This window comes from Labeo rohita, chromosome 3 (genome assembly GCF_022985175.1).
Source record: "Labeo rohita strain BAU-BD-2019 chromosome 3, IGBB_LRoh.1.0, whole genome shotgun sequence".
Lineage (NCBI taxonomy): Eukaryota > Metazoa > Chordata > Actinopteri > Cypriniformes > Cyprinidae > Labeo > Labeo rohita.
Window position 1 is genome coordinate 7,930,325 of NC_066871.1, and position 19,937 is coordinate 7,950,261.

General features: G+C 32.3%; 1 protein-coding gene across 3 annotated transcripts in view; it reads right to left on the minus strand.

Moving 5' to 3' along the window:
• Positions 1–1,679: 1,679 nt before the first annotated feature.
• LOC127160182 (dedicator of cytokinesis protein 7) overlaps positions 1,680–19,937 on the minus strand; it is a 69,107-nt gene continuing 50,849 nt past the window's right edge. For all 3 annotated transcript variants that reach the window (XM_051102853.1, XM_051102845.1, XM_051102837.1), the window contains 19 exons: positions 18,406–18,588; positions 16,324–16,450; positions 16,152–16,236; positions 15,877–15,973; positions 15,630–15,764; positions 13,992–14,144; positions 13,726–13,884; positions 13,538–13,638; positions 13,260–13,452; positions 11,648–11,791; positions 11,367–11,498; positions 8,549–8,563; positions 7,953–8,078; positions 7,547–7,636; positions 5,897–6,133; positions 5,678–5,821; positions 5,487–5,593; positions 4,815–4,988; positions 1,680–2,946 (listed from right to left, as the gene is read on the minus strand). In XM_051102853.1, the coding sequence (XP_050958810.1) occupies positions 2,904–2,946; positions 4,815–4,988; positions 5,487–5,593; positions 5,678–5,821; positions 5,897–6,133; positions 7,547–7,636; positions 7,953–8,078; positions 8,549–8,563; positions 11,367–11,498; positions 11,648–11,791; positions 13,260–13,452; positions 13,538–13,638; positions 13,726–13,884; positions 13,992–14,144; positions 15,630–15,764; positions 15,877–15,973; positions 16,152–16,236; positions 16,324–16,450; positions 18,406–18,588 (2,445 nt within the window). In that variant the 3' untranslated portion in view covers positions 1,680–2,903. The remainder of the gene's footprint in view (positions 2,947–4,814; positions 4,989–5,486; positions 5,594–5,677; positions 5,822–5,896; positions 6,134–7,546; positions 7,637–7,952; positions 8,079–8,548; positions 8,564–11,366; positions 11,499–11,647; positions 11,792–13,259; positions 13,453–13,537; positions 13,639–13,725; positions 13,885–13,991; positions 14,145–15,629; positions 15,765–15,876; positions 15,974–16,151; positions 16,237–16,323; positions 16,451–18,405; positions 18,589–19,937) is intronic.

The window sequence follows — 19,937 nt, forward strand, 5'->3', positions numbered from 1 at the left end:
GCTTTAACGCGGTTATGTTGAATCGCTGTAATTTGATAACGCTGGTAATATGCTGGCGACATGACGTCACATTGGCCTTACGTCATTGTGCCGCTACAGAGCGATCTGTGAGGACATCCATCGCCCATATGGGCCACATTAAGCTAATATTAATTTGTTACTAGGTCACAGATGGACAGGCGCGTTTTTTCTTTGTCTCGTTACATATCAGTGACACGTTGACCATATGGAGGTCGCTTTGAAGAGCAGACAATCAAGCTGTGAGGAGATTAATAAGAGCTGCAATGAAAACAGGGCTCGAAAACTGCTTTAAAGAAACATGTTCAACCATCTACTGTGTTTGTACATTATAATATATTGATTTTTAAAAAAATATATCATAATATGATTTAGAATACATTTACTATCTTATATAGAGAATGAATGTATTGTAATGTTTTCATTTATTTATAATATACATTTAATATGTGTATCTATATCCGCTTTTATTATATTAATATTTTTAAATGGTCATTTAATAAATTACAATACAATAAATTATTATTTACCATTTATTTACTAGATAGAGAAGGAATATTTGAATTATTTTATTAATACAAACAATATAAATATTTATATTTAATGTACGTATTAGTACACAAACTACACATAAAAACGTTTGATATATTAATATTTTTTAAATTATCTTAAAATATTATTTGCAATATAGTCACTATATAGAGAATGGACATTGTAAATATTTATTAATAATATAAATACACATGTATTTTTTATATTTAATGTGTACACAATATGTTTGCTATAGGAAATGAATATATTGTAAATATTTGAATTTATTAGTACAATACACATTTAATATTTACATTTAATCTTTATCTATATTAGTACACAAACACTTATTATATTAATATTTTGAATAATTATCCTAAATTATTTCCTATTCCTATCTATTTACTATATAGAATTAACATTTTTATTCATTAATAATATAAATAATGCATTTATTATTTACATTTAATGTGTACAATATATTTACTATATTGAGAATGAATATATTGTAAATAATATAAATTAATAAAAATGAACATTTAATATTTACATTTAAAATATCTATATTAGTACACAAACACCTAAAAAGCTTTTAATATATTCATATTTTATATATATATATATATATATATATATATATATATATATATATATATTTTTTTTTTTTTTTTTTTTTAATCATCTTAATATTACTTACAATATATTTAGAAAATGAACATCTTGTAAATATTTTATTTTGGTAATAATATAAATACACATTTATTATTTACATATAATGTATCTATATTAGTACACAAACTCTTAAAAAAACCTTTTAATATATTAATATTTTTAAATTATCTTAAAATATAATTTACAATATATTTACTATATAGAGAATGAGCATAATATAAATATTTTTCATTTATTAATAACAAATAATACACACTTATTATGTATATAAAATTGTGTATTAATATCTATAAAAAACTACTTAGTTTCTAATAAATTAATGTTTAAAATCTTAAAATATTATAAATATACTGTAAACAATATTTTAATTAATAAACTGACACTCGCTTATTTACATTTAATATGCGTGTATCTACATTTATTCATAAACACTTAAATAAAGCTACTGTTAAACAAAATAGGAGAACTTTCTTTTAATATAAAACATCAAATTGGAAAAGAAAAAGGACAAACATACAAATAAATAAAAAAAGAACTCATTTTGGTTATTAAAAAATACAGTATTTAAACCAGCAATTTGCACAGTATAGTGTCAAGACAGGCAGTAGAGGTCATACAAACATTAAAATAGTGCAAGACGGATATTACAGCAGTCCAACTATAGTAGGTAGGCGAAAGTATTGCTAGTTCAGGACATTATCTACATTCAACAATCTAAATCATTCTCCTTTTTCCAGTTTACATACTAGTGCATAATGTGGACAGTATACGTTTACATTACTGTGCATTTACAACAACACGAACATTAAAACGCCTTTGTGTCTGGTTTTGGTGCAGCAGTGGCAGTAAAAACTCAAAGCAGTGCAGAACATTAGTGTGCTCTTTTGTTAGTGCAGCGTGGAACGTTTTCCACAGCTAATGACTATATTAATGCCTTATGCTTCCTCCGTTACCTAAAGGGACACGCGTCCAAAGAACGATCCAGGGATCTCCACTATATACATTCTACAGTCTTGAAACAAATCCAGCTTTTTTTTGCTCGTCTACATCACTGCTTGAGCCAACAGCAGAATTAGTTTTAAAAACAGTTTGCGCAAATGAAGCGAGTTAGTCTCTAGGCTCAGCCTGTCAGTGGTTAGTCTTCAAAAAGACAGAGCTTTTACAAATGCTTTAATCCACTGAGTGGAAGCAAATAAATCAAACAGCGCAACAAGTTTTTATGTGGCAACGCATTCAAACACACACACAAATGCCTGGAAGGACTGTGGCTCATATTGTTGCCCTCTTTCTCACACTCACACAAGCGCACGAGACGGGGAAAGACAGCACAAACAAACAAAAGGAGGAAAAACAGGAGCATCTGAATGCCGTGTGCTGGTTACAGCCTAAAATTACCTCTGATGTTGAGCAAGAAGCTCATTTTTCTCTACTGATGACTACTTTGAACGGTTATGCCGCTGTGCCCATGAAGATCATAATGACTCTGTTTACAGCAGATAAACTATAAGAGTAAACAGACTGAAGCCCCTCCGAGAGAGAGTGAGAGAGAGAGAGAGAGACTGGCTCAGGAGGGCTTGTGCCTGAGAGAGGAATGTGTGTTTTAATGTGTAGTTGGGGGTTGAATGATGGAGCGGGAGATCATGTCTGGCTTTACATCCACCCGCGCTTGGCTCCAACACACCTCAGCACTCCACCCGCCGAAAACTGGATCGACTGAGAGAATTCCTGGAAAGATGAGCAAGAACAGATCCACGATCTGGTGACTTTTGGGTCATGGCTCTGAGAGTCAGTTAACACTCACTACAGGAAATGTGATTTGGATGAGGAATAATCAGTTAATTTTCAAAAAATGCTTTATTTTTTATTTATTTGTTTTTTATTTATTATACTGTATATTATTTTCTGGTATTATTACTATTATAAATATTTACATTTATTTATTTTATTAGAAACATCATTCATATTTATTAAACATTTCTTATACGTTTATTACAAGTTATATATGTAACTGTATATATTTTAATTATTATTTTGTATTTATAAAATATAAGGTAAAAAAAAAAAAAGACAAAAATGCTTTCATTTTTTTTTTTTTAATTTATCATGCCATAATATTTTCTTTTATATGAATGTTATTATTAGAAATATTTACATTTGTGTACTGATTTTATTAGAAACATCAACATTTACTGAATGTGCATATATTTAAATTATTATTTAATATTTATATAACATAAAAAGAGACAAAAATGCTTTCAGTTAATTTTTGTTCATTTATTATGCCATATTATATTTTCTGTTATTTTATTGTTATGTTATTTTAATGAATTCAGTGGCATTACTATTATTATTATTATAAATACTTACATATGTGTATTTATTTTATTAGAAACATAACTCATAATTATTGAAAGTACATATAACTATATATTTTAATTATTATTATTTAATATTTACATAATATTAGGCGAACAGACACTTATAAAAATGACATGTTTTCATTTTATGTTTAAAATTTATTTATTATGCTGTATTTTCTGTAATTTTAATGGTATTATTATGATTATAAAAAATTACATTTGTGTATGTATTTGATTAAAAACATTATTGAATGGACATAACTATATATTTCGATTATTATTATTTAATATTCATATATTAGGTGAACAGACACTTACATAAATGCTTTAACTTTATTTTCTTTTGTATTTATTTATGCCATTTATTATTTTCTGTTATTTTAATGGTATTATTATAAATATTTACATTCACATGTATTTATTTTATTAGAAATGTCGTAAATATAACTGCATATACTTTATTTTTATTTAATATTTATATAATATTAGGTGACATTTTTACATTTATTTATTATGGCATATATTATTTTCTGTTATTTTAATGGTGTTATTATTATTAGTAGTAGTAGTAGTAGTAGTAGCAGCAGTAGTAGTATTTACTGTATATATTTTATTATTATTCAATATTTATATAATATTAGGTGAACAGACAAAAAAGCTTTCACTCTATTATTTGATTTATTACACACATAAGTAGCATTTATCAAATAAATACGTAACTGTATATTAGATCATTGTTTAAACTAAAATTGAAGACACCTTCAAAACAGTTTTTTCATTTTTTAAATTATAAAATGTATTATGTTTATTAATAATACGTTTTAATTAGTAGATAATTAGAAATATTAATCATTTACAATTTTATTCATAATGATATAATAAAGAATGACATTAATATGAATATACTTTAATTAGAAATATTCATGTTTATGATACATGTACTTAATTTATTATACACTTTGATATTTATTTATTGAATACATGCGGCACTATATTAGTACACAGTCTCAGCCTCAAACGGCATGTTTATAAACTGACTCACGCATGTTATACACAAAAAATGGTGACTGGCTGCTAAACAACTGGGTCAGGGTGCACAGATTTGTAATTAGTTTGATGGGTTTAGTTTACAAGTAACCAGGCTGCTATGAGCTGTTTTGTTGTTGTGGAAAGATCAATTTCAGATAACTTGAGGTGCTTTTGTTTCCATGAGTGAGGAGTGTGTGATGTTACCTCTGTGTTGGTGTGGTTGGCAGAGGCAGCGGTCTGTAGAGCTGAGGGATTTTCCGGTTGATAAGAGGAAACAGAGCTTCTCTCAGTTTAGTGTAGTTCCGCTCCAGCTCTCGATGGTATTCCTTCTGATCTGGACCGATCAGAGACTTGTTCTTCCTCAGAGCATCCTCACACCTGAGTCAAGAACATTGCAGTTACTAGGTTAAATGCACAAGAGACCCAGAACTGTCAGTCTACTTTAATGAACTGCAAAACAGAAAAAGTTGGATTCATTTCAAACATTCCATCACTCGTTCACTTCGTTCTTAGCCATGGGAAGATAACCATGCTGATCTGTGGTTTAGGTAATTGGCAGCTTTAGCGTGTTGGAAATAGACTGCGGCCATGTCTAGGACCGTAAAGATCCAACCCGAAGCCGCAAAGGACTAGGGGTGCAAAACTTGGGGTTGACAACCAATCACTTTGACTCTTGATTCACTGCTTTATAACAAAATTTCACATATTGTGCCTTTAAATCACTTTTGTTGGTCAATAATTTTAAATGCTAATAATGCATTTGAATTGGCAGGACTTTTAATCACTGCATAAACAAATGAATCGTTACCTAAATGTTTTCAACTCAAAAAGTGAGCATGCTTGTGTGCAAAAATGTGTGAATAAAAGTCACTCCACCTTTTAGTGAAGTCCTTAAAGCAGAGGCGCAGTTTATTGTGATGCCGGAAGAGTTTGGGGTCCTCGGGAATTTCAGACAGGAAGACCTGAGCCACCTCCAGTGGACCCTTTGTGACGACATGTACAGGTTTACATTCACAAACAAACCAACATACTGGAGGAAAACCATTTCATCATATCTAAAATGATACCTGATTAACAGTGGTGCCAACACATCCCTGAAGCACCATCTGGAGCATCTTTGGGTCAGCGGGGTCCTGGTGGGTCGCGAAGGCCAGCTCCTGTGTTTTCTTCTGCATGTCCTCGATCGCCACCTCCATCGGCATCAGAATGATCTGGAGGGAGGAGGAATTATTTAGAAAATCTGTCCTGAGGCACTTATGAATATCCAAAAGTAAAGCATTTCACACCTCCTCTTTGTGGATGACGTTGATGCGGGTCTTGATGTAGGGGAAGGCGTGGGAGGTTGTGAGGATGGTCTTGCGTTTGTACTGCTCGTGCAGATCGCCGTGGGCCCGGCCGTCCAGCGTGAACGGCGTACAGTACATGAATGTGCGCAGGTTGTAGTTCTTGTCAAAGTATGTGATGCGCTCCTTCAGCTCGTAAGTGTCGAAGAAGGGCTCCACGTATGTGATCTGTAGGTATGCCTGGGTAACATAAACATAGACAGTTAATACGGAGACCACATGTACAAAACTCAAATATTCTGAAATGAATTAGTGTTGCTATTGTTAAAGGATTGGTTCACTTCCAGAATAAAAATTTCCTGATAATTTACTCGCACCCATGTCATCTCATCTCATTTTCTCCTCCAACTTCAAAATCATCCTACAAAGGGCGTTTGATCTGCTTTGCACGTTCACTTTGTAAACACTGAGTACTTCTGTAGCAATGTAGGGTGATTTTGAAGTTGGAGGAGAAAATAAGTTGGAAGTTTTCAACATATCCTAACTGTATTGAACCGGAATGCACAGAGTTCACGCAGAGCTAGACAAGACAAGCATTTGAGGTTAAAAAGTATATAAATTATACTTTTTTTTTTTGTTTTTTTTAAGAAAATAACCAATTGTTTCACTAGATAAGACCCCTATTCCTCGGCTGGGATTGTGCAGAGCCCTTTGAAGCTGCATTGAAAACACAATTTGGTCCTTTAATCTGTTGAGTCCACTATATGGAGAAAAATCCTGGAATGTTTCCCTCAAAAAATTTAATTTCTTTGTGACTGAAAAAAAAAAGACACGAACATCTTGGGGGTAAGTAAATTATCAGGAAATTTTTATTTTGGTGGTGGAGTAATCCTTTAACTAAAACTATTAAAATAATTCTTGCTAATATACAATAAAATGTATAAGTTACTTAACTTGAACGTAAAAATAAAAAACGTGGCTTTACAAATAACAAAATAAACTCAAATAAGAAATAAAATAAATTTGGGTTGAAGTACTAAAATTACTTGAATGGAAAAATAAATGAAAGCTAAATTAAATTATAAAAAACAAAAAATTTTATTCAAATAAAATGTACAAAATTACATTAAATTATAAAAAAGGGCGAAATTACAAAAATACAACCCAAATATTAATATAATATAAATAAATTATAATGATATACAATAAAATATAAAACTTACAAGAAAAGCAAACTTAAAGAAGGTAAAAAATAAGGGCCTTATAAACAAAATAAATCAAATTAAAAAGAAATAAAACTAATTTAGGTTGAAGTACTAAAATTACTTAATTGGAAAAATAAATTAAAGCTAAATTAAAATATAATAAACACACAAAATTAAATTTAAATAAATGGTCAAAATCAAATTAAATTACAGAAACAAAAAAGTGAAACTATAAAAATACAAGCTAAATATTAATATTATAAAATTAACCAAAAGAAAACAATAAAATAAAGTAATAAACTTATACAAATAACATCAAAATATTAATATTAATTATTATAAATATTAATAAATACTACAATAGCATATACATGACACTAAATTAATATAAATGTGTTTTTCTTTGATGAGAAAAGCCTTCAGTCTTGCACTAGCGTTGAAATCTGACCTTATTAGGGTCCAATTTGTTCTTGTCAACAGGGTTGGAGTCCTTTATAATCACCACCACTTCGTCACCAAATCGTTCAGAGTAAAACTCCTACAAAGGAAATGAGCATAAAGCTTACAAATGATCAAATTAAAAGCATCATTTGATTTGCACAGAACCAAAAGTTTTTTTTTTTTTAATTCTTTGTCCTTCAAAATCAAATCAAATACAGAAAAAAATAAAACAACTTAATGTTAAACAAATATTTAGAATTATAATTAATAATTAAAAAATGTAAATGTAAATGTAAAAATTAAATTACTAATATTATATGACTAAATAAACTTATTTTTAATGATAATAACAGTTGCTATCATTAGTAAAATTAAATATTGATATTTTGATTCACTTCAGACCAGAAAAGTACCTCCAGTCTATGTGAGATCTCAGCCAGTTTGGTGATGGAAGGCTCTTTATAGACAAACTCCTGCTCGTCCAGATCGCCAAAGCGGCATCCATAAAAGCCCACACGGAAGTAGGTGCCAAACATCCTCTGTTGCCTGAACATTTAGGACAGGAACAATTGAGACACATGTAAGAAGAGAGAAGAGCATGGCATGTCACATAAAAGCCTAAATAACACCATTTCAGCCAGATCATGCCTAAAGGCACAACACTGATGGCACTGAGGATGGGTTCATGGACCTGAATGCGTGCACATGTACTCTAGGAAAAACACTGACTTGTGCTATTCTTGTGAAATGGCCTTACATAAGTGTGTCAGAGACGCTGAACCTTACAGTGGGATGGAACAGCTTAAATTTTATGTTGGGTAACCAAGTTCATGTTCACTCACCAGGAAAACATCCAGACCGCACGCGAGGAAACCGATGGAGAAATAAAAAGAGATAAAGACCAGAGACAGTTAGTTAGTGTGTGGGAAAAAAAAAAAATCCCTCTAATGTAAACTTCAACATATGGTACTGATAAATACAGAAGCACAGTGTGATCGATCAGCCATACCTCCCATCCTGAGCTCTGTGTGCAGACACAGCGGGAGACATATCATCACCGACAAGACACAGAGAAAAGACATCAATCACACAACGAAACCACACACATTAGAATAACACACAGCTTTACACCACAGCTCTGCAACTAATGTCTGTGCTCCAGATACCAAGAGCACAAATCATTTAAAATTCGCATTATATAGCTACTAGAGCTGTCAAATATAATTCTTAGTTTGGTATGATAAATTAGTATTAATTTAAAGGGACAGCTCACTCAAAAATGAAAATTCTGTCATCATTTACTCACCCTCAAGATATTTTGAAGAATTTTGAATGACCGAACAGTTGTTGGTCCCCACTGACTTCCATAGTAGGGAAAGAAATACTATAAGTCAATGGGGACTACAACTGTTTGATTACCAGCATTCTTTAAAATATTTTCTTTCATGTTGAACATAAGAAAGGAACTCATACAGGTTTGGAACAACATGAGGGTGAGTAAATAATGACAGAATTTTCATTTTTGGGTGACTATCCCTTTAACTTTACAGTTTTTTAATAATAATAATAATAATAATAATAATAAAAAAAGTTATAAAATGACAAACCTTACATATCAGCCTAATAAGTGATTTTTTGATTGGTCTGAATATAAACAGTAGATGTAAATTCATCCAAATTCAGGTGGTGCTTTTGTAAAAGCAGGAATACAGTGGTTACCCCATACACAAAGCAGCACTTTATGAATCATACAAAGGTAAGATATTGACCTTCATATGAGCCTTTACAAATAAAAACATCTCAGAATGGCAGAATGACAATTATATAATTGTATCATTATACATCATTATATAATTATATCAGCCATTTATTGATTATCAGTCATTTGATGAAAATAATTATTAACTTAATGTTATTCATATCAGTGGATGCCTAAAATATTTTATTTGGAATTTACACAAAATGCACGAAATAAGCTTTACTTTAGAATAACCTAATTGTATTAAATTAAATATTAAATTGCATTACATGTACACTACTGTTCAAAGGTTTGGGGTCCATAAGGTTTTTTTTTAATGTTTTTGTTCACCAAGGCTGCATTTATTTGATGAAAATACAGTAAAAACAGCAATATTAATATTGAACATTATTACAATTTAAAATAACTGCTTTCTACTGTAATATATATTAAAATGTAATTTATTCCTGTGATGCAAAGTTGAATTTTCAGCATCATTACCCCAGTATTTAGTGTCACATGATCCTTTATAAATCATGCTAATATGCTGATTTACTGTTCAAGAAAACAATGTTTTAATTTTTATTAGCAGAAAAAAACAGTTTAGTTAATCAATTGGGGCCCTAAGAAATCCTTTTTATTTTTTTCCCAAATTCCCAAAATCTAAATTCTTTTTTCCGTTTTAATTTTTCTATACTCTGTTAAAACGGTTAAATAAAAAATAATAATAAATGTAAAAAATATTCACTAAAAAGCATGTATAATTAATTAAAATAATGAAACTTGCACAAATGAACAGCAATTTATTATAAGTTTAACAAAAAATATTTTTTTAAGGTCAAATGAGATTCTCAAATTCAGTTTTTTTTATACCACATTCTGTTTTCCATTAATTTTCTGGATTCCATTTTGTAATGATTTCATGAATTTTTAATAATCAAAAGCATGTCTAATTAATTGATTTTATACAGAATTAAATTCTTTTCTTCTTTCTTTTTTCTAATTTTATTAGTAGTAGTAGTACTATCATTACATTACGTAATATATTTCTGTCACAGTTTCCTCAAGTTAAACCAAACGTTTATTTTGACGGGTTGCTGTAAAGACCTTTAAGTTTCTGTTTGTATATGAAATGATGATGGTTTTCTCAAAAGAAATGGTAAAATGCTCATAAAGTGACTCTCAGAGCAGCGCCAGAGATCATGTTTATGTGTTTATGTACTCATATACTGAGGCTGAAAAAACTGTGAGCGTCAGGCACAACTTCAGTATGTGTGTAGTGAACAAAACCACGTGTACGTGCCATTCATTCACAGGAACATGCAGAACATGCAGGTTTGTATTTAAATAGTATTTTTTCAGCTTAATATTCACAGACACTAGTCCACATTTTGTCACATTTTGATTTAAGTGTACTGACCTACTTTTTATTTATTTATCACAAATTTGGCAAATTCCGTGCCATTCCATGTCAATCCCATTTTTATAACTTATAACAGTAAATCCCATTTTTATAACTGGTTTCCACAATTCGGACCATGTTTTCCACATTGCATACATCATAGGACCCTACTTAATATTTTTTGTAAAAACCGTGATACATTTTTACCTCCCTTTTTTTTTCCATTTCATTTTATCTATGATCCCATATTTAGAAACTGGAATGCAGAATTATCCCACCATGTAGTGCTTATATTTAGAAGCTGCTGATAAGATCAGGATATCCTGTTTGTAAGATAAATAATGGACTTAAAAATACATTTTTATATAATAAATCAGCTCAGTGATTTTTGTCCAACTGCCCAATTTTACCTAATGCACCTCAGCCAACAGAAATAAAAAAAAAATGTGTTACTATTTTATTAATATTTACTACTGTGGTTATATACTGTACAAAGTAGCAGTCTATAAAGGATTTATAATTTCTTTCTTTTACAAGAAATGACATATTGCTATTTAAGAATGTACAAATGCATATTGGTAAAATTTAATAGCCATTCAATAAATTGACCCGTGAAACAGTGTAGGATTGGAACTTCTTGTAGACATATGTTGAGCTCTTTAACACCAACTTCCTGTGTCAACAAACCTGATTGTATACTTTGTTGAAGGCATCCTGCAGTTTGCCGTGGACCGAGGCGAGCTTCTTAAAGTCTCTGTTGGCCTCGTGAATGGGACAAAGGATTTTGTAAACTTCATTTATGGCCTCGTACATGGCAGCCTGGAGGAGAGACAGAATCTACAGTCAACCTTCAGTTAATATTTAATAATCCCATAAAAACGTGTGGCGCTGGCTTGAATACGAGTCTAATTCCTTCGATTCTCTTGAATGCACTCAGTTTGCATGGCTGATGTGATGTGAGCTCTCACCATATTAAAAGAAGCAGCTGCTTGCTCCAGAAGTCCCACGAGCCCAGACTCACTGAAGTACTTCCCTGAACAGATGCCCTCCTCCTCTGGGGACAGAATATCATCAGACACCGCAGACTCCTCCAGCACATTGGACGAAATACTCTGTGAAACACAACCGAAGTGTTAAAGATGCTAAAAGGGTGTATCAATCCAAAAATTGATCATAGGTATTATCATAAATTACAGAAAATTTGGTAACACTTCACAATAAAGTTAGTTAACATTAGTTAACTACATTAGTTATCTATGAATGAACAACACTTGCACATCATTTATTAATCTTAATTAATGTTCATTTTAATGTTAATATTGTTAACATTAGTTACTGCACTGTGAACTAACATGAACACAAACAAAGATTAATAAACAGTGTAATAAATGTATTGTTCACTGTTCGTTCGTTAGTTAATACATTAACTAATGTTAACAAATGCCACATTGTAAAGTTTTAGCATACATTTTTAATCAAAAGAGCAAAGGATACACTGAGAATGTGCTTAGCATTTACATTTTTTAATATCTTCCTCTCAGTTCATATAAAATATTACTTGCTTTTTTAACTTTATTTAGAAAATTAACAAATTATTTTACATATTTTTTAACATAAACGCTATTGCAATGTTATAAAACATTCATTCATTGAATAAAATAACAAAATATTTAATTGCAAACTTTTACAGACCTGATAAAAAACAATTTAAAATTTCATGATTTTTCATGACTGGAAATAAAACCAAAATTGAAATTCTTATTGTTTTTTTGTTATAACATTACTATTATTTATATACTATTATATATTTCTTATTATTTTAAATGAGCTTTTACTTTCATATTTTAAGTTTTCATTCTAATTTTAATTTTATTTTAAGTTTTAGTAACTTTATGCGTTTTTTTTTCATATTCATTAGGTTTTTTTTAAAAATTCCTACACAGCTTTAACTATTTTCAGTTTTTGTAATATTAGCATTTCAAGTTCAACTTGTTTTGGTTAGTTACATTCTTTTGTACATTACAATATTTTGTAAATTAAATGAAATTAAGTTTTATTTCAATTACCAAAAAAAAAAAAAAAGATTTGTAAAAATAATCTTAGTTTTAATAAACAATAATAGCACTGGCCTGGTTAAAACATTTAATTGTAACTTTTTTATTCTGTTATTTATTTATTTTTTTATTCTATTACTTTCATATTTTCAGTTTTCATTCTAATTTTAATTTTATCTTAAGTCTCAGTAATTTTATGTGCTTTTTTCATTTTCATTAGGTTTTTTTTTAATATTCATACACAGCTTTAATTATTTTGAGTTTTTATAATATTAGATTTCAAATTAAACTTGTTTTGGTTAGTTACATTATTTTGTACATTACAATACTTTGTAAATGAAATGAAATTAAGTTTTATTTTAATTACTGAAGAAAAAAAAAAGATTTTTAAAAACTATTTTAGTTTTAGTAAACAGTAATAGCATTTGCCTGGTTGAAACATTTAATTGTAACTTTTTTATTCTGTTATTTTACTTATTTTTATTTATTCATTTTTAATATACAAACACACACAAACTGGAATTACCTGGAATGACACACAACCGATAGGGAGGTAGCGACAATCTTCAAGCATGTTGAGGTATTCTGCCACCAGGGCGGCGCTATGCACCAGGCAGTGTGCAGCCTCTGCATGGTTCCCTCTTTCCGAGTGCTTTCCTGCCATGTTCTGCAGCCACGTGAGTCTCAGATCAGGAGAATTCTGATAGCCTTTCGCAATCCTACACACAGAGAACAGCCATTTGTACATACAGCACAGGAGCCACATTAAATGTCCTTTGGTTTTTATGATGACAAAGCACTGACCTGTACATGAGGTCTATAAGCATCTCTGGGTCCTGCTGGTGCTCCTTCATCTTCACAGTGTCAGTGAGAATCATGTGGAGGTTGAAGACGAGATCCTGTACCTATAGAGGTGACAGAAGAAAAGTGAGCCCTGTGGGATTCGAACCAACAACCTTTTATTCAACAGCCCAGATCAAATTGTTTGATACCTGCTCAGGGAAGGGGGAATCTCTGAGCTCAAGGTCGTCCTCAGCATATGTGAGGATAGTTTTTAAAGAGCGTCGCAAATGCTCTTCGTTGAACTTTGTTGAGGTTCCCACGAGTGAAGACAGAGACATTGTGACCTGCATCTTCACACGGGCGAAATTCTACAGAATAGGAGAAAAGACACAGGATTTTTGTTGATCACATTTCTCCTCTTTTTATACGTAAAGCTGAATCAAGCATCAGAGTTTAATGTGACATTGTGCCTTACGTTGCCGATTTCAAAGTTCTGTCTCATGAGTAGGTAGAGGGAGGCGCTGGCGTGGCTGCGTACAGAGCTCACGCTGCTGCTGCAGTGACGCAGTAACCGCAAACACAGATCGGCACAGAGCTCAGTGTCCTCCTCAAACAACATCTCTGGGAACTACAGAAACATATATGCAAAACTTAGTTTCTTCTACAATGTCAAGTAATGTGCACAAAGCTGCAAAAAAAACGGTTGAACCACTGATGTCACATGGACTATATTATCAATGTCCTTACTACCTTTCTGGGTCTTGAACAAGGTAATTGCATTGCTGTCTATGCAAGGTCAGAAAGCTCTCAGATTTCTCAAAAATATCTTAATTTGTGTTCTGAAGATGAACTTACGGGTTTAGAACGACATGAAGATTAGTAATTAATTAAAGCTGCATGCACCGTTGAAAGGGCCCACGCACCCGGGCTCAACAGCGAACGGTGAGCAATATGCATTTAAAAGGGTAAATATAAAAGGACAACGTTAAAATCATTTATACGTGCCAAACTTCTTGCTGCCAGCTGGTGGCGCTGTGACTATAATGGAATATTGGCATGTAGATATGTTCAGGCCAGCACTTTGATCAAACATATGAAGTTTGGCACAGATTGAATGGGGTATGTTTGAGTTACATTCTTAAAAATCAAGGTGCTTCACGATGCCATAGAAGAACCGTTTTTGTTTAAATGGTTCCATAAAGAACCTTTAACATCTGAAGAACCTTTCTGTTTCACAAAAGGTTCTTTGTAGCGAAAGAAGGTTCTTCAGATTATAAAAAGGTAAGAAAGAGATGGTTCTTTAAAGAACCTTCGACTAAATGATTCTTTGTGGAACCAAAAACGGTTCTTCTATGGCATCGCTGTGAAGAACCTTTTAAAGAGTGTAGTGTAAAACATTACATATTTTGTTACCAACAGGTGGCGCTATGATTATAGAGGACTCTATAACTGTATACTGGCCTTCAGATGTCTTCAGGCCAGGACTCTTACCAAACATGTGAAGTCTAGTGCAGATTGGACATTGCATGTTTAAGTTAGTGCAAAACAAGTCATTTCCTGTTGCTTGCAGGTGGCGCTATGATTATATTAAATTTAACAATGCAAAGGCCTTTAGATTAGACTGACCAATATAATATTGATGTCAAATTTGGTGTTGATCTGTTTAAATCTCTAGGAGGAGTTCGTTTAAATACAACACCTGTAAATGGCAAGACTTCCTGCTGGGGTTCGGACTTCATACCGAAGGACTTTTTTGTAGGTATTGGTGTTTTACATGTGTCTACTGAATTTCGTACATGTATGTGAAACACAGCTCGAGGGACACTTCGTTGAACTTTTATAGGTGGCGCTTTCGAGCAGTTTTGACGCACCCACTTCTGAAACCCATATCAGATGTAAATTTTCACCACTTGTGGCACGTGTGCAAAGTTTCATTAGTTTGAGCACGTTTAGGCCCTCAAAAATGTGTCATTTTGGAAAGGAAGAAGAAACTGAGCATTTATAAAACTTTATACTATTATGCCAAGTTACCCTAGTGCAGGATTGGTTTTGCACTAATGTTCAGTAATTAGGAGTTATGAACTAACGAGCACTGCTAACAACATATACAAACCTTATAGACCAAAGCTCTCTGTGTGCTGAAACAGTGCTGCAGGAAGAGGGCGCTCTGGTTTCCTGCCATACTGTGGAGGAGGACTCTCAGCACACCACCCAACACACTCTCCTTCAGCTCTGACATCACCACCGTCTGATGCAAACACACACACAAACACTTATGAACTATGTGAAAATGACACATGGTGTAACACATGGTATCTGTAGTAAATGCATTCAAATGAGAGAGACAAAGTCTGCTTTACTTTGACAATGATCTCCAGTGTGTCCAGGGCTATGAGAGCAGCTTCTGTCGCCAAGTTTCCATCCACTACCGACTCCTGCTCCACCTCTGCCTTGGTTCTGCACAGAGACAGTGTTTACAGTAAGCTATTCATAGTGCCCATGACACACACACACACAACTGTACATGCACCATGTGATTATGTGCTTCATTAAGTCGACAGACAGCTAGAGCAACATCATTCAGACATCCAGTGAAAAGTGAACAGAAATGAAAAGAAAAGGATAAAAGACATACTTGTCCACTCTGTCTGCATTCTGTCTCCAGTGAGTGACGTTTTTCCTCCAGCGGACATTTTCCTGACCTCCATAAGGACTGCGCTCTGAGGAACGCACAAGAGCAGAGGTGAATGACAAATTTAATGCTTTGACATTTACTCATGCAGATACCAACAGAGCGTCTGTTGTACCTCTGCAGCGACGGACCATCTCCTGTCTTGCTCCGATGGTGCCCAGTATGGCCTCCTCCAGACGGGCCTTCATGTCTTGAGACTTCTTAAAGGTCAGACTGTTTATCCTCTCCAGGGTTTTCTTCCCCTGAGAAGGGGCACAATGAACAGGATGAACAAAAACACGTTAACACGCAACACAAAAATGCAGAATATATAGTAAAAATCCCTGAATGTGTAAGGGGAAATGGTGCAAGAAAGGACTACCAAAAGACATAGTTTCAAGTTATTTATCGGAATTTTAAGAGGTCATGTCATATTTTAGTGTATTTCCCCCCCTGTGGTACATGTACAATGTTAGTAAAGGTTTTGTACCAAAAATAGTTTTTCCTGATAATTTTCCACCCTTTCTTTGGCCCTTGGAATTAAACAGGATGCTCAGCCAAATATACAGCCGAATATAGCCTCTTTGTAAATAATTACATTGTGGAAGATTTATTTAAAAAAAAATTGAAAAATGGAAAAATTGAAAAAATTATATTTTATTAATATGTCTTCTGTAGAGGACACCAGAACTCAGTTTATAAAATAATAAAATAAAATATATTTTTATTTTTTTGTATCAGACTTTGCATAAAGATGATTCTCAACTATCTTATCTAGGATAGCAGAATGATTTGATATACCATTTTGTTTTCTGCAATATGTATGTAAAATGTCCATAAACGGGTTTTCACTTTATATACAATGCATCTATACACTGTATCTAATTTGCATATAGATGTGTTTTTGGGGCAAAAAAAAAAAAAAAAAAAAAAAACACACACACAAAAAAACTGATGTGTAATAATTTAATAAAAGTCTTTGAACAGTAAGATTTTTAATGTTGTTTTTTTTCAATAAGTCTCTTCTGCTCACCAATCCTGCATTTATTTGATCCAAAGTGCAGCAAAAATAGAAAAAAAAAAAAATATTTTTTTATTTAAAATAACCATTTTCTATTTGAATATTTAAAAATGTAATTTATTCCTGTGGATTTAAACTGAATTTTTAGCATCATTAATTCGGTCTTCAGTGTCACATGATCCTTCAGAAATCATTTTAATATTCTGATTTGCTGCTCAAAAACATTTATTATTATTATTTTGTAGAAAACAGCTAAGTAGAAATGTTTCAGGTTTATTTGATGAATAGAAAATGATGAATAGAAATCTTTTGTAACATTATAAATGTCTTCATCATCACTTTCCGTCAATTTAAAGCATCCTTGCTAAATAAAAGCATTAATTTCTATAATTAAATCATATTATTCTAAAGCATATATTCTAAAGCATATTAGAATGATTTCTGAAGGGTCATGTGACACTGAAGACTGGAGCAATGATGCTAAAAATGTAGCTTTGATCACAGGAATAAATTACATTAAAATATATTCAAATAGAAAACTGTTATTTTAATAGTAAAAATATTTTAAAATTGTACGTTTTTTCTGTACTCTGGATTAAATACATGCAGGCTTAGTGAGCAGAAGAGACTTCTTTAAAAACAAAACAAAAAAAAAACCATTAAAAATCTTACTGTTCAAAAACTTTTGACTGGTAGTGTATTATTTCTTTTCCTATTCACTTCATGTGTTTCCCAAAATGTTTTACAAACATGCTTTAAGTCCTGGTGTCCTCTACAGTGGACATATGTGAAACTGATGTTCTGTTTCACAACAGAAAGTCATATTTTGATACGAAACCCCATAACATTTTCCTGAGATGTTGATTTATGACAATTTGAAAATTATTCAGATTTTAATGATCATATTTCCATAAGGGTGTTAAAGTTGATCACTAAATTAATGTCAGCCATCTAATGTAATGTTTGCAAATAAATCAAAAAGTTTTCCATTAAAACTGATTTTTCCAGATTTTAAAAAGCATGCAAAGTATGCAAAGTGACAGGTACAATATGATTGTTGTATGACCTGCATTTTCCTCTTATTGCTCCTTTGGTATTCAAGATGAAACATGATAATTCCTACCATCTCACCGTGATTGGATGGTCCATGTTTTTAAATACCCAATAGTCATTACTGAAAAGGGCTTGTGGATGTACCTTGTATTCGAAACAGGACAGACAGAGGTGAAGAAGATCAAGCAAGCGGTTGATTTGTGGCACAGACAGGTCCGAGACCCAGCGCTCCAAAAGCCCTGCGTCTGCATTCTTCAACACCCACAGGAAACAAACCAGCAGCGTCCTGCTGCACTCTGCAGAGAGGGCGCTACACTGACGGCCCGCCTGACGAAGAAACAAACAAAAACACTTTTATACTACATAAATACACTCACACAGACAAAACACAACAAAGCCGGCCGATTAAACATCACATCCGTCAGCTTGTTTGGGACAGACATATACAGAGGATGTCCTTACACACCCAAATGTATAATAAACACTTAGACACACATGATCCTCATTTCCTCAGCCTTACATAAGGCATTAATAATTACTAATAACCAGGAGACCCTGTTGGACACTTTGAGGTAGAAAGCACACAATAACCCCTCTAGTGGTGGAGAGCAGTACTGCAGCTAACAGAACGGACAGGAGTGAATATGAAGGGCTCCTCTAGTGGTGATGCTGAGACACTGCAGCTATGACATATTAAAGGGTTAGTTCACCCAAAAATGAAAATTCTGTCATTAATTACTGACTCTCACCATGTTCCAAACCTGTAAGACCTTTGTTCATCTTCAAAACACAAATTAAGATATTTTTGATTAAATATCTTAAGGCCCAGCTCAAGGCAGTGCTCAAGGCCCAGAAAGGACATTTATTTAGTTCATGTGACATCAGTGATTCAACTTTAATTTTAAGAAGCTATGAGAAAACTTTTTGTGCACAAAGAAAACAAAACAACAATTTTGTTCAAGAATTTCTTCTCTTCCAGGTCAGTCTTTGTCGATGTTCTTAATACCTTTCTGGGCACTGAATGTGGCAGTTGCCGTCTACGCAGGGTCAGAAAACTTGGATTTCATCAAAAATATCTTAATTTGTGTTCAGAAGACGAACTAAGGTCTTACGGGTTTGGAATGACATGAGTGTGAGTACTTAATGACAGAGTTTTCATTTTTGGGTGAACCAACTCTTTCAGATGAATGTGAGGGAAAATTCCAGAAGTCCCTTAACTGTCACAAGTAATATTATTTCTGTTGTCTGCCTTTTCTATTTATTCCACTAGGGCAAGAGCATGGGAAAAAGATGTGGAAACTCTTGTGTGCACAAATATAGTTCATTTCTGAAAAATAAGAAAAATATTTATTTTATTTTGGGACTTTTTAGATGAAAAAAGGAAGAAAGTACTATGAAATTATTAGTGGAACATAATTAGCGCATCTTGCAGACAAGACTTGAATCTGTATCATCTGTATTAGCACCAAGGCTTAATATGAATGAGTAACTGACAGTTACAAAATATTTATATTTCAAATACACTGCTGTTCAAAAGTTCTGGATCAGTATGATTTTTATTGTTTTTTTATTAAAGTTTCTTATGATCAACAAGGCTGTTTATTTAATCAAAAATGCAGAAAAAAAAATATTGTGTAATCACTGTCAAATGATTTATTTCTATTTCAATATACATT